Source organism: Acanthopagrus latus, chromosome 13, assembly GCF_904848185.1.
Source record: "Acanthopagrus latus isolate v.2019 chromosome 13, fAcaLat1.1, whole genome shotgun sequence".
NCBI lineage: Eukaryota > Metazoa > Chordata > Actinopteri > Spariformes > Sparidae > Acanthopagrus > Acanthopagrus latus.
The window spans coordinates 23,773,678-23,789,129 of NC_051051.1; the positions used below are offsets into that span (position 1 = coordinate 23,773,678).

Here is a 15,452-nt window from a genome sequence, read left to right on the forward strand (position 1 = left end):
CTGAACGTATGCCACATACGTGTGTGTTTGTGTGTCCATGTGAAAGATCCTGCTGACTAAAAGCCTGCAGCACATTCAGAGCCCTCATGCATCAATTATTTATTTGAGGCAGAGTTTTGGGCAGAATGCAATAATAAAACAAGCAAGACATTATAAAAGTTTGAAATTTCAGGATACTATTGCTTCATTTGACCTGATAAAGACTTTCCAGTACAAACTTTGTCATAGATAAATTACTGATGCATAAAGCTGTTTAATTCTGCTGTGGTCAGCATCTGTTCCATGCTGGCCTTTTCTTTTTTATTACAGGCTTCATGCCTCCATCATCAGTGCTGTCATACATTTGCTGCGTGTTGCTTGGTGTAGATCAGGTGTCAGGTGCAACGGTCTTTAATAGGAGTTGACTGCAGCTCAGCCCTGAAGGTGTGATCCGATGCAATCTGTTGGCAGCATAGCGTCACTCACAGAGAGAGAAAAATTGGATATTCTAAAATCACTCAGACCTCCTCTCAGCTTTCATATAAGAAATAAATCACCTTGTTTGAGCCTGCAGAACTTCCTTCTGGGAAGCACAACATGAGTTACAATCATACTGGGAAGTATGGAAACTGAGCTTCAGTCCTCTGGGTGACTGACTGAGCATCAGATTCCACTAGACAATGCTGGTGTTTCCACTGGCAGTGCCACGCAACGTTTCAGCAGCGTCCCAGAAGCAGCTCTAGATTCAGACATTACGCACCAAGTCTACTTTTAATCTAAGCTAACGATCAATATCGATCTACACAGAGCAGATCGAACCAGACAGGAGGTCAGACAGCGAACAGCACAGAACATTCAGTCAATTGTCAAAATGAAACACCTGAAAATGGGAAATATCAACAATGAACACCCTTAAAATAGACAAATGACGAAAGCATTTAACTACATAGCCTACTGAAAACAATCACAAAAATCAAGGAAAAAAATATGAAATAGATAAATAGCAATCTGAGCAAGTCACCAATATGAACACTCGCAGTGAGAGGTTAAGCCGCTGCGAGGCTGCACAGACCGGGTCACAGAGACAAGCCTGGTGGAAGCAAGAGGTTAACTCCAAACCATCTGACAGCAGTACTCTGACGTTGGCTTTACCCACAATCACAGCGACCAAAGATGACACACGGATGAACAAACATGAAATTAATCAACAGAAAATTACATTTACAATTAAAAAGGATTGTTTTCATTGATTGCATCACTTGTCAAGTCAAGAATGCCAAACGTAAGGAGATTTCCACTCCTCCAAGAACAACAGTACAGACATATGTAATCTCCTCTTTGAGCATTGTTTGTGTTTTTGGCCCTCCAACAATGTAAAATGACTGATGGGTAATCTTGCTCATCAGCTGATGAGCCGTTGTTCAATTCTCCTCTACACAGGTCCCAGTTCAGTTTGGATTAAGCATTTGTTGCTGCCTATGGATTGATAGTCCTGCATGGCTCTATTTACTCATTGTTTCTACATTTGATCCATGGTGTTTTTATGGTTTTAATCATCCATTATTATATGTTTTATTCCTCCTCCTGAAGCTTGTATGTTTAAATGTTTCCGTGGATTTTATTGTTGTGTTCTTTGTTCATTGAAAAGCAATCCTGAAAAAAACTGCCACTTACATTACCCACAAAGCCACTGGAGGTTATTTATCAAATTAGAGGCATCTTCCTCTTGAGCCACAAAATGCTGTTAAAAACTTTGTTTTTGTCAAATATGCTGTAGTACTCTACCAGTAAACACACTTGACCTATAATTAAACTTTTCCGTTATTTTAAAAGGCGTGAAAGTTGGGTATAAGAGTTGGAGAGAACAGGCATAGACATGATGGTAAAAGCTATGTCGGTGTTAATCTTTGTCACTGATGAGCGACAGGGAGAGGGACACTGTTAGAATAAGGGAGAGGGGCCTGTCGCTGCCAATCCTCATCATTAGTCAGATGAGGATGGATGATAATAGTTGTCTGTCGTGCTAGAAGGTGATCATTCTTCACTACCCATCATTACAGCTACATGTGATGCTCAGGAGACAGATATAAAATGGAGAGTGAGCACACAGATTATGTTTATGTAGATATTTGTCTGTAGCATTGACAATTTACAGGCATTTAGCTGACACTCATATCGAACGAGGGGGATAAAGGCTGGAGGACACGAGCTCGACTGCTGATGGACACACGCTGGCATCTGTGGTGATTAAAACTGTTGTTGACAAGAGACAAGCCACCTGCCTGACTATTGGGGTGCAAATTAACATTTCAAAGCACAGACATCCTCAAAAGAGAAAGATATTGTTCTCTAAAGCAGTTTGTCCATCACTAAGCAGATTTTTGTTGTATTTTTAACTGAGCAGGAGTGACATGTTTGGCCTTGAGAAGTCTGTGAGTCGCTGATTTTTGTGGCTGAGATCTTGAGTTTCTCAGGAAATAATGCTGGTTTATGTTAACGAGACCAGAAATGTGTTGACTGCCGTGTTAAATCGGGTGCAGATACCAAAAACACGAGTTTCGAGTTCTGAAACTGAACAGTTGTCCTTCTGCCTCTCCATCTGCATTCAGTGAGGTAGACAGGTTTGTTTTTGAAAGTTGCCAGTCTCAAATGTGTCTGCGGCTCCAGTTATGTCGTATTTCCTGACATCCTGAAAAACGTCCTCAGTTTATTTTTTCAGATGCAGCTGCTTCATGGGGCAGTAGAGCTGTGACAGTTTGACGAGAGCTGGTGCTGTCGGCCGTGGCAGAACCAGAGCGCGCTGTCAGGATCAAACACAGTGTTTCTTCTCCTACAGGCTCTTATTTTGGAAATGTTTCCCTCCAAAATTACATAACCATTACAAGACATTCAAAAAGGTAAGAACCTGCTCAAATCAAAGCAGTTCAAAGCACTTTAGAGGATAAGATGCAACAAAGATAAAAACATTTTTAACAATTTTAAAGTGCAGAAGTGCAGACAAGTACTACAAGAGACAAGATTTAAGATGAAAGAAGTACAAGACAAAAAATAAAGGGATCAATTTTAAAATATCAGATAAATGTCTTAGTTATCGTCAGGACACTGGCAGCAGGTAACGAACACGATGGAGTTGCTGAAGACCTTTTTTGAGAACCTTGTGAACAGAACGTCACAATAATCCAAGATACTGGAAAAAAAGACGTGGGTGAGTTTTTCGAGGTCTTGTTTGGACATTTCATCTCAGATTCTTTCTTTGTTCTTTAAACTGATGTTCAATGGATGAGGTAACAGATTTGATGTGACAACCGACAGCTGCAAGATTTTTTGACTTGAGCCTTTGATAGGGATGAAATGATACCTAAAACTCACAGTACGATATCATCATGATAAAATAGTCCACGACAAGATAAGAATGGGAAAGAGGCCATATGTTGGTAGCCGTCGTCACAGTCTCACGATGGTATCGCAAGATATTTTATCCCGACATCCCAAAATGCGGTACAACGTTACATCCACAGTCTCTGATGTGAGAGACAGCGAGGTAAGGTCAGGTTGTAGGTAATCGCATGTTTGACATAACATAGACTGAATCCATTATGTTGAAAATATTGAATAGCGAGCTTCAGCCAATTAATATTAAAGTAATAATAATACTAAAGTATTTTAGTGTTGCAGGTAAAACTCCTAAGTTTAAGATCAAGATGTGATTAAAGTTTTGTTATGAAAATAAACAATTAACATGCAAACGGTGACTAGAGAGACACGCTCAAATTGTGATACACGGCATGTTTGTGTGGGCGAATATAATGAAAAACAAAGTCCTCCGTATCTTCAGGCTTCCTCTAAAAACAAGCTCCTCCGCTGTGAATAGCTTTGTATATGTAGGACATTAAGTGGGTGGATTTGTAGCCTTACATAATCCTTGTTTATATGAACCCAGATCTAATAAGTTATGAATATTCCTGCGCTGACATTCTGTAAAAAGCTGTGGGCTGCACAGACAATTACTGTACATGATTAATATCTGAGAAGCCTAAATGAAAACGAAATCTGATGACTCGCTGTGCTCTGTAATATCGTTTAATCTCCTTTTAATGCGCATGAGTAAAAGCAGTTCACCTACATGGTGGATAATGACAGTGTTGTATACGTTTGTGGAGCCTGCAGGGTAAATTCTCTTCTCACTTATCCCTTCATCCAAAGACAGGTCAGAGGTCAGGTCATCGGGGTCCTGCAGCTAATGAGAGTGTAAACAGAAGACAAACAACACATGAGACACATGAAAAGGCGCAAACAGGACATACTGGCACACCGGCAGCGGCACTAAGATGACATGCAAGCAGCTCTGTTTCTTCTTGTGATCTCAGGAAAACGAACATGACAGAACGTTGCTCAAAGCTACAAAAACCCACCCAACAAAGACGTCATGCTGTCATCAAAGGATGAAACCTGGAGCTGCTCTGTTGATAACGAAGTGGGCCTCTGCCTTAGTGGGATTAAAGCATTTTGGTAGGAATTATATACAGCTAAGCTTAACTTCGCTCTATTGTTAACACTTCTGTAACATAAAATCCGTCCATACGTCCGGAAAGGATTCAGTTTCCACTTGTAGGAGTTTGAAGTTTTGACTCTGTGCGTCAGCTGCAGGGTTTTGAGAAACAGGTCAGGAAGTGGTGGAGTTTGTCAGCTTGGATATTGTGCATGGATTTGAAGGAGTGTTGGATGCAGGAGTTGGACTTGTGTATTGTCAGATTTTATTCAGCAGCTTCAGAAAACTTCAGATGTGTCCTGCCACCTACAGTAACTTTGATCAAAAGGCAGTTTCACTTTGGAGCAACGCTGGCTTTATTTTTTGTACTTTTTGCCACCATTCAGCTTGGCCAGTGCAGGGAGGGAATCTTTCAAATCCTCACAACTGGTTTGATTTTACTTTTTGGTGTCACGATTCCATACAGAACCGGGGCAGTATTTTCAGACTCCAGTGCAGTGTTAACCAAACATTTCTTTTTACAGTATTATAAAAGAAAAAGCCTTGAAGAAGGTCTCAGATGGAAAGTTTGCACACTGTTAAACATATTTTTTAACAGATTGAGTGTGCAGATGCTTTTTTTCTCTCCTAGTTTGATGTTTTATAGCTCCAGGAACTCAGCTAAGTCTGATACTAGGTAATCTTTGTTTTTGAAACTATTACACAATAACATTTGTTTAGTTGGTCCTCTGATATACATTATGTTACTTAACTAGCAGTTTAACTATCATGCCTTGGTGAAGCTCACAGTCAGACTAAGCTGAAAAGTTGAGAAAATGTGGAAGAGCATGACATTTTTTTCTTAGCTTTCATAAATATCAACAGCTATACAATTGAAAGCATGTAAGAATAATTAAATGAAAGTAATTTGCCGTCCAACATTCCTGTGTAAATTTAATTCTCAGTCTGCCTCTGAGCTCTCCCTGTTGTGTGTACAGGAGCAGATTGTTTTAATCCATTTTTTTGTGTGTGTGCTTCCTGATCAGTGTCGGCTGGATGTTTTGATGTGATTTAGGCTGTATTGGTTGGCCAGCTTATTTTCTATTGCATCTCTGGAAGATCATATTCATACAAATCATGTACAAAATACTTCACACTAGGGTGTTAAGCTAGTAAATCCTTTTGCTCAGATGATTGCTTTTATTCAAGGTGAACTTCAGATAACTCGTGTGTGTGCATGCTGCACTGTGCCCTCAACACACAGCTTTTCAATTCAACAAAAAATCATGATTCTTATTGCTGTCATCTGGAGGTGCAGCTGCAGTCTGGTAGCGTGTGCAACAGGAGCAAAACACTGTAAACACATTTTTCCACTATTCCTCTTGGTGGCTTTAACGTCTGTTGTCCAGTAAATGTTGTGACGTTTGTAACTTCTGGTTAAAATCTGTTTTGTAGAAGTGGATGTGTCTGGTGCACTTTCATTTTCCCTTCCAAAACAGATAAACTTTCCATTTGGTTTGTATTAAAACTGGTCTTAAGTTTCATATGTAACCTACACATCTTAAAATGTGTTGCTATTACATCTTATTCAGCTGATGTTTATCTTGGACATCTTGTGATCTGATAATCACCAACTAACTGTTCACTGTGGTGTCTCTTGTCTACAAACTCTCTAGATGATCATGCTTCCCTAAATGTATCTTGTCGGTGTGATCGTAGCAAAACATGAAATGTTCCTACTGCAAACAGGAATAACAGTCAAAACGCAAAAAATAATAAACCCCAACATTCAAATCTGCTCTGAATAAAATGTTATAATGTGTTTAATATAAACAATGAAATACTGAATTATTTCCTAGTTTGTATGTTTTTAGTATTTAGCAGTTATTTAGACAATCATTTAACATCTGACCAGGTTAAACTCCAGCATTCATTTACAATATGCAGTCCATATAGGATGTCCATCATCATATGTGCATTTGTGTCTTGCAGCATCAAGATGCAATCTGGCAGAGCTGTTTTGAGCTTTTCACCCACTCACACAGAGACTGTCAGTGATGGCGCAGGACTTTCTCTCATTTCCTTATTTAACCAGAGCAGTGACTCGCCAAGCCAACAGTATTTTCCTGTTGTGAAGAATTTGATCAATAAGAGATGATAACACAGGACAGGAGAGGAGTTTGGCTCTGCCTCACTTGCTTCCTGTTCTGATATTATCTTCCTGTCCATTTCTACTTATCTCCTTTGGTTTTCCTCTGTCTCTTTTTTTTTTCTTTCTTTCTCTGTGGCTCTGTGTTGTAACACTCTCTGTTTATCTTCCATCTTTGCTCCTCGCTTTCTCCGTGTCAGTGTCTCTAACTGGCTGAAGAGGGATAAGGACTGCGACTTGATGTTGAATAGATGCAGGGAAATCATCCCTCACATTGTGTTTCCATGACAAACAAGCCCTTCTGTGTGTGTGTTGTACTTCTTGTACATTGTGTGCAGCCATATCACTTGTCTGCATTTGTATGTGTTTGTGTGTGTGTGTGTGTGTGCGCATTTGTACATATATATGTATATATATATATATATATATATATATATATATATATATATATATATATATATATATATATATATCGTTCCTTTCTCAGTGTGTCATCTGTGTGTTTGTTTTTGCATGCCGTATGTGTTCATATCTCACCGTCTCAGTGTGTGTGTTTGTGTGTCAAGCCATCTGTTCTCTGTCGGGTCTGGTCCTGACTCCCAGGGCTTTGTATTCCTCTTAGTGTTCTGGGATCAAGAAGACAGATATGTACCAGAACTCTTTTTCAGATGTACTGTCCCCAATCCCCACTGTTTATTAGCAGCGCCCATATGCCAGCGGTGATTTAGAAAAGGGAGACTGTTTTGAAATCTGCCCAAGATTCACCCTCACAGGCACTGAGGAGTTTCATCCTTAAAAGTGAGATCCATAAAGAAGAATTCAGTTAGAAATGTTTCCCAAACTAATCTGCATGTTTTAGTGTTGTGAGATGAATTAACATTGACTGGAAAACATCCGCAAAAGATTTAATTGGCGAGCTGTGACGAGTTTTTTTAGATGATGAGTCACTGTCTCCCCAGCTCTGAAACAGGAGCATAACTTAGACCATAACTTAGACCTGGTCTAAGTTCCCAATGGCCCATGTTCCCCAGGTCTAATTTTCCAAGGTCCTGTGTTCCTTTGTTTAGTATTCTGTTCGCATATATTAACCCTTTCATGGTGTCCGGGTCAGAACTGTAACCCTAACTCTGGGAACTGAGGTCTACATGTGAACTGGGTAACGTAGGACCCTCGGAACCCAGAGAACAACTCCTAAAACCTACATTACCTGTTGGAAACAAGCCATTGCATAAATTGAAGTGCTGCCTGCATAGAGTTTATTCAGTACAGTAACTAATTTCAGTGGATCATCAAACAGAATGACATTTTCTGAGTAGCCACTTTGAGAATGACAAAGAGTACTCAAGGACATTCAAGCAAGTTTGTATTTCAGCAAATACATTCATGGTTGAAGTAATACCTGTGAGGGAAGTGAACAAATCACCTGCAAAATAAATCTGGTCTGTGTCTACTGAGGACACCTCTGACCAAAGCAAATGCCCTTTGAGTTCAATACAGTGAGAGAGGTCAAAGTCAGGTGCCACTTTGTGAAAGGTACTGCAGACTCAGTTTAATTAGAAAATATATCTAAAGAGGCACTGTCCAGCTCAGTGGGTAGAGCAGACATCCCATACAGAGGCTTTGTCCTGCAGCGTCCTCGGGTTCGAGTCCCGGCCTGGGTGTCACCTGCTGTGTGTCACACACACACCCCCCCCCAACCTGTTTCCTGTCACATCTTCAGCTGTTCTATCAATAAAAAGCCAAAAGGCTAAAAAAAAGGGGAAAAAAAGAAAACATATATAAAAAGCAATTTTAAAAAAAATCCCAGTTCCCATTGCGAAGTAATCTACTGTGAATCAGTGATTGCACATACTTGGGTGTTGTGCTGTTTTTGTGATTCCCTCTCTTCAACATTTGTGCCAGATGGTGACAGTAAAATAAAAAAGAGCTTTGAGCTGTTGCCACTGTTACCAATTGAGAAAACTGCCTTTCACTCTAAGCATTACAAATCATGGCTACGGTGCACTCTGGTGTTTTCAGGCTTTTGTTAGTAAGGGAATATGTGTCTTTGAGTCATGTGTGGTGGCTCCCGAAAAAAAATTTAAACAAACAGGCTAAAAAAACCCTGTTTTTGTCACCATCAAGCATCACAACATAATAGAGTAAAGAAAATCTGAAAATCTGACATTTCACTCAGGTGGTCAAAAAAATAATGAAGCCAAATAGATAAGATAAGAATAGTATGTAATCATTCTGACACCAGTATCTTAAGAGACAAGAAAAGTAAAGTGTCTCTTTTGTTGTAGAGAACAACTCTGACAGGTTCATTCCTGTTGATTCATGCTGAGCATTTTATTCTGGTTGCCATTATCGTCCGCTATTCTGTGATTTTGCGTCTTTATTGAGGCATTCAGTTTGTTCTTTTTCCACCTGCTGCACTCGTGCCTCTCCTTCATCGCTCTGATGGGTCTTTTGATTGCTCTCTTGCTCCTCGTGCACCTTGACTCTGTTACAGTCTCTCTGTTTCTATATCCGTCTTTCTGCTGGAGTTTCCAGGCAGACGTTTGGCACCGGAGAACAATCATCAGACTGTAGTGAGGGCTTTAGACTTACTAACACACACATACATGCTTTCACTCGTTTACAGGCCTGGTCTTGGCGCTGTGATGCTGCTGGTGCATTCCTTACCCCGCACTGACTTAGTAGTGCTAGCTAGCGAATCATTGTTTGCCATCCTGGGGTTTTTTATTGCTGTGAGACTAGTGCGCACTGGTACTGAGGTCGACTGTTCCCTACACTGTTGTTGTAACGTAACACAGCCTTGAACAGGTGCTTTAGACGGCACCAGCAACTATTGATACATAGCACTAGACTACATCTTCACATTAGTTGAACATGTTTAGCTGCTGCTGAAGAAGAAGAAGGAGTCAATGTCGTTATCTGGTTTAAGAGATACAGCTCCATAATCAGTAGGTTTCCACTGGAATTAATATTTTATGGTTCCTCTTGCATATTTAAGATTTTAAAGACTAGTGCTATATTGCTTCTGCATTATATTTACATTTAAGATACATAAAGTAGTTCCACAAAGAAAAACATTTACACTGCGTTCATTTTCTCCCCATCCCAGAACACTGGAGACTGAACATAACTGACATTTTAAATCTAACTCGGTGTTTAGGATCCTTTTTCTGATTTTGACTACTACTGTCCCACATATGAACATAAACAAGCATGAAAAAGAATAGAAATAATCACAACTCATAATGTCTTATAAGTAAATCCCAGAACTACTGATTAGAGTAAATGCACAGAAAGATTGCAGCATTACATTTAATTCATCAATACAGTTACACTGGATAGAAGATAAAGAAAAGACTATATTTGATTTTGATTTCTCCCAGTTATTTGAAACAGAACAGCTGTAAAACTCTATGTGCTGTTCTCTAAACTGATTTTGAGTGAAAGTGATAATGTTCTGCAGTTTTTACCATGTTAGATCTTGGGAAAAAAATGTCAATGTCAGCTAAACACTCAATAAATTAGTCAAAAAAACCACTTGTTATGCTGCAATGAATGTAAAGTCAGTATCTCGGTGATGTTGTCAGCCTGCAGCGATATAATCTTTGGCTGCGAGTCAACCTCTGACATGGCAGCAGGGCGATGACTTTTAATGACCTATTACCTCAGATTGCTCTAGCAGAGGCGTGAGTGAACAGTTTATCTGTATTCAAATTAGCTTAAAGAGTATCATATATAACCGATCAAATATTTTCTTAGCTGTTAACGTCACTAATCTTAAGTACAAGGTGCCACGGCAGACATGATAACCAGAGGAAGCATCCTACTGACTTTGATGATCTGGCTTCTTTTCCTGCAGTACCACCATCAGGATTACTGTTTTGATTTTAAGTAAAATGACTTGAAACTCGTGCATGGGTTATCATGATATTTGGTACACGCAGTCATGTCCCTTTCAAGATGAATTGGTGAATTTATTGATAAGTAGATCATCAGCCTCATGTACTCTTTGTACAGTATTTAGTGCTAATAAGCAGTTATTCTCATGCTAACAAGCTAAACTAAGATAGTGAATATGGTGAAAATTATGTAAACCTTATCAAGGTGAGGATGTTAGCATACTGATGTTAGCATGTAGCTGAGATCACTGCTGTGACTCAGTACAGTCTCACAGAGCTGCTAGCATGGCTGCAGACTCTGGTCTTTTTCTATATTCTCCCAGCTGCAGTATAGTAAAAAATTGATAAATAAATAATAATGTCAGGATATACAGTATGTGATATGATTTGAACAAAGCTGCAGACTACAGTGGCATGTTTCAGGTTTCCCTCCCTGGCTTTGTCTCTCTGAACTACTCTCTCCTCTATCATCCCCTCCTGTCTTCCTCACACTTCTTCACTGCCTCTTTTTTCTTCCCTCTGTCACCTATTCCCTCCCTCAGAGCTCTCTCGACTCCTGCAGAGACATGCTGCGTCATGGAAACGACCGGCTCGGTCTGTGTGTGTGTGTGTGTGTGTGTGTGTGTGTGTGTGTGTGTGGAGGATAGCTGGTGTTAAAGCCACCCTAACAGCACCTCCTGCTGTCCTGCTTGGCAGATCATTATAGGCACTGAAGATTTACAGTGGAGCTGGAAAAAACTGAGAAACTAAGAGAGAGAACGAGGAAAATCTGTATGCACTTATCCGTATTTTTCTTAATGTGTTTGTTTTGTAAGCATTAATTTATGCTGATATTTACATGGTGCTATGGGTTGTTAAGAGGCAGTTGCTCTCCAGAGTGGATAATACAGACTCCCAGTGCTCTTGTGCAGAGGTTAATGGTTGTTTCTGGCTAATTAAGAACACTAAATGTCATTATGTTTCCATTCGCTAGATGATACACCCTCCAGAGTCTAAGATAATTTTGATTTTGCTGCACATGATTAAGGATTTTGCTTTAGCACAAAAAACATATTTTTCACCAGAGGAAATAGCCTTGATTGATTCTCATGCACAAGCTCAATGTGCTGATTGCATTTTTTTAGACTTTGGACAGGGTTTTCTGTGGTTATTTCTATGTTACAGTTATTCATAAAAAAAATAAGAGAGTGGGCTGGTTATAGCCTAAGTCCAAAATTGCCATCATGTGTGTGGGTGAGGTCGTTATCATCCGACTCTCTGTGAACATCCACTTCATGAGAAACTAAAAGCACAGATTGTTGATAAATCAGGGTTCATGACTCACGTGCATCTGTCTGTTTGAAGGAAGGTTACACTTTCACACCGACCTCGATGCCACACAAGTTTCATGAAGACATCTTGATTGGCGCCCAATTTTGGACATGATTTTACAATTGTTGCTGTCTCCCTCGTGGAGAACTGTGGATTTCTGTTTTCCTCCTGTTTTTTCTCATATGTACTGTTCTGATTATCACGTTGTCTTCAGATGTTTACTACACAGGGCAGTTTGGATGATTCCCCACACCTGCCATCCGAGAGCTTGCCAGCCTATTGGTGTGCATGATGTGCAAATATGAGCGTGTTTTTTCAAACAGTTCAGCCGAATGAAGTTCCAAGCTTGACCTTCTTTTCATCTGTCTGGTGTTCCAACGCAAGATAATTTTGGGTAGTTTTGTCATCTGTGAAGAACGTAAGGATACAGACATCCAACAGAAGTCAAAGTAGGTTTTGTAGATGTTTACAAAGTCAGTGGAAAGATACGATTGGACAGTACACTTAAAATGTTTAAAGTTTTGAGTGAACTGAGTGGTATGTTTCATTTGGAATTTTGCTCCAAATACGTAAAAATATCTTTTATTCTCCTTCATCAGCAATAAACAATCTGCAAAACACTGTGGTAGTAAATTAACTACATATCAAACATGTATTCCATCTAATATAACTTGATTTTTAGTTCTCATTTACTAAGGGAATTATAACTTTTGTGACTTTGTCACACTAAATACATTTGACAAAGTGTTGGGGATGTAAAGATGTGAAGCATCCTCTTCTGTGGGAACAGCAGAGAAAAGTGCATGAGCGGGAGAATGGGGCCCCCCCATTCTCTGTTCGCATCACTGCATTGTGTGCGTGTGTGTGCGTACGTGTGTGTGTAAGAGAGTAACAAAGACTAAAATGCCACAGACAGACATGCATTGCTTTGGCAGCACTTTCACAGCCCACAATGATAGAAAAGGAGCCATGAAAATCTCCTAATTATACACACACACACACACACACATCACAGTGTTGGGACTGGGACAGGAAACAGGATTTCTGCTGTAAAATGGGTTTATATGTTCATTATTTATGAGGCAACAGAAATGTGTTTAGATAGATTTAGGTGTTTATTCTGTAAATGTCACTGTGTCGCTTTCTTTTCTCTCTCTCTCTTTATTTCCTGTATTTATAACATTTACAGGTGCTATGTTAGAGATTAACATCAATTTGGAGATGTTGCATTACGTTTGATTACATTCATTTTGACATGTCGGTATAATTAACACAAATATCACTGATGGAGGCTCCACTTACCTATAAAGGCTTATTTGCACCAGATTATATTTAGATTGTGGAAGATGCTGGGATTTAAAACATCTCTGTTCCTTACACACATTAGCTGACATGTCATCATGTGCATCCCTTGTTTTGCAAGAAGACTTAACCTTTTTTGTCTATCAGTTAACTTTGCATGTTCTTGTGTTAGATCTGTGCTTTGACTGTGTACCTCCAAGTTAGAGCGGTTTGTCTTTGACATCAACAATGAATCTGTTCTTGTGGAAATCAGAAACAAAGCCCCGTCATCTTTTTTGAATTGAAGTGTCACTTTTGAGTGAACTGACTAAGCTAACCCTTTTATTTACATACAATATGCAATCATTTCAGCTGAAAACAACAGAATGTGATTGACAGGTCTGATGTTTTGGCATCTATTTATTGTGTTGCAAAGATATAAACTGAAGTGAGCATGCTAGCCGGCACCAGTCCAAATCTAAAACTCCATGTCAGCATCAACACACCCCAGCTCTCTGAGCTCCCACTGCTAGCTTCACAGCTAACTGTGCTAACTACCTACGGCAGCTGGCGGCAGTAAGCGGTTACCCAGATTTGTTTTCAGTTCAACAGGCAGTCGATTCTTACATGTTGCATCGTGATTTAAATGTAGGATTTAAGGCTTGGCATAAATGTCTTGCACTGTAGCACTGAAAGAGCCTCAGTGCTCGCGCTCTGTCTATGCTTTTTAATTTATTCGATTTCATTCGAGGATCAGTTCCCTTCATCTCCTCTGACACTTATACTACAACTGTTTCTGTATTTTTATTATTATATTTTTTAATGAATAATAACACTTCTCACTTTTTTCTTCTTCTTTGTCTCCCTCTTTCTTTCATCCTTTACCATTTTTTCACTCTCACTCTTTCTTCACCTTCTCTCCGTCTGCCTCTGTCTTGCTACTATCGATCGCCTCCCCCCCTTCCTCTTCTTCCAGGTTTGTCAAAGTCCTTCCCATTGGACAACTCTTTGTTCGACAGCTGGCTCGCACAGTCGGTTCAGATCACGGCTGATGACATGCTGAGCCAGTGGGCTCTGGGCGCCCAACATCGAGACAAGAGCGGCAGCCTGCTCTCTGATCAGGTAAGGCTTCAGCAGCAGGAGGTTATGATAACTAATATATCCAGTAGATGCCACAATAGATTGACGTCCATTGGGAATGTTTTACTCATTCAATACTTCTAAAATAAAAAAAAATTCAGTGTCAGTATGCGCAGACAGCACACAGATCAGAGAGTTAAAGAAGGAGGAGGATTATATTAGACAGAGCTGTAGTTTTCGCTCTTGGTGGTGAACAGCGACACAAATTGCAAAATTCAAAAGGCTGAAATCAGCAGCAGCGTCAAACTATCCATCACCTCTTGAACTGAATTATAGTCCACTTCACTGGTGGACAAAGCCAGTTGCAGGAGGCAAACAAGAAACTCTCCTGCCCACAGGCAAGACGGACAAAGTTACATGAAGTTCCTTGTCAGAAAACTTGACAAAGGGGCAAAAGGGCTAAAATCCAGGCTAAAGTGTTGTCCACAAAACCTGAAAAATGTGTGTAGGCTGAGTCTTTATAAGAAGTTAACTGTTTCATACAAAGGTAGTCACTGTTAAAAGCAGCTCATACAGCATGTTTGTAATTTTTTTTTTTCATTTTGGTACATTTTTAAGTTTCCCAAACTGAATAAAAAAACATCCACATGGGTCAGATGTCACAAACCCACAGAGGAGTTAAGCCTCCACACTTGAAACCACATCCACCTTTTATTTAGACTGACGTAGACTCTGGATCTGGACCTGTAGACTGAATCTTCATACGAGTGGAGTTGTGAGGGTTTTTGTCCTCTGGGGGTCGAGCAGTTCGATGAGAGAGCTGATGGTCGGAGCAGAGCTGCACTGTGGCTGACCCGCTGTTCTCCTCAGGAATGTGCTCTGTTTGTGTATTGATTGGCAGGGGGCTCAAACCAGAATGCATGATATAACTCCATTGTTAGAGGATGTGTTCAGGAACATTTTTCAGTCAAACCAAACGAGACCTTAATATGAAAACCTGATAGCCTTCCTACATATAGGAAGGTCAACAGAAAGATTCCATGAAGGGATTCAGCAGAACAGTTTGTGTTTAGATGTTTTCGCTGACAACAAAATGTCTTGTGACATCACTGCTCACATCTTCCACTGTGAGCTGTTGGAAATGTGGGTAGGTGGTGGTGGTGATGGTGATGGTGTTGGTGGGTGGGGAGTTTTTTGGTTCCAAAATATTGCCAGCAACAATGTGAAAACCAGAGAGCAAAATATCTGCAGGTCCTTGAAAAGGCTTAAAGTCAATTTCATAAAT

At 40.0% G+C, this 15,452-nt stretch overlaps 1 protein-coding gene across 3 annotated transcripts in view; it reads left to right on the forward strand.

The window, feature by feature from the left end:
* The window catches only part of jade2 (jade family PHD finger 2), a 187,133-nt gene that overhangs the window by 162,185 nt on the left and 9,496 nt on the right, over positions 1–15,452 (forward strand). For all 3 annotated transcript variants that reach the window (XR_005078508.1, XM_037119163.1, XM_037119164.1), the window contains one exon: positions 14,064–14,209. Coding sequence is in view for 2 of the 3 variants with exons in the window: in XM_037119163.1 (XP_036975058.1) it covers positions 14,064–14,209 (146 nt within the window). In the remaining variant the exon portion in view is untranslated. The remainder of the gene's footprint in view (positions 1–14,063; positions 14,210–15,452) is intronic.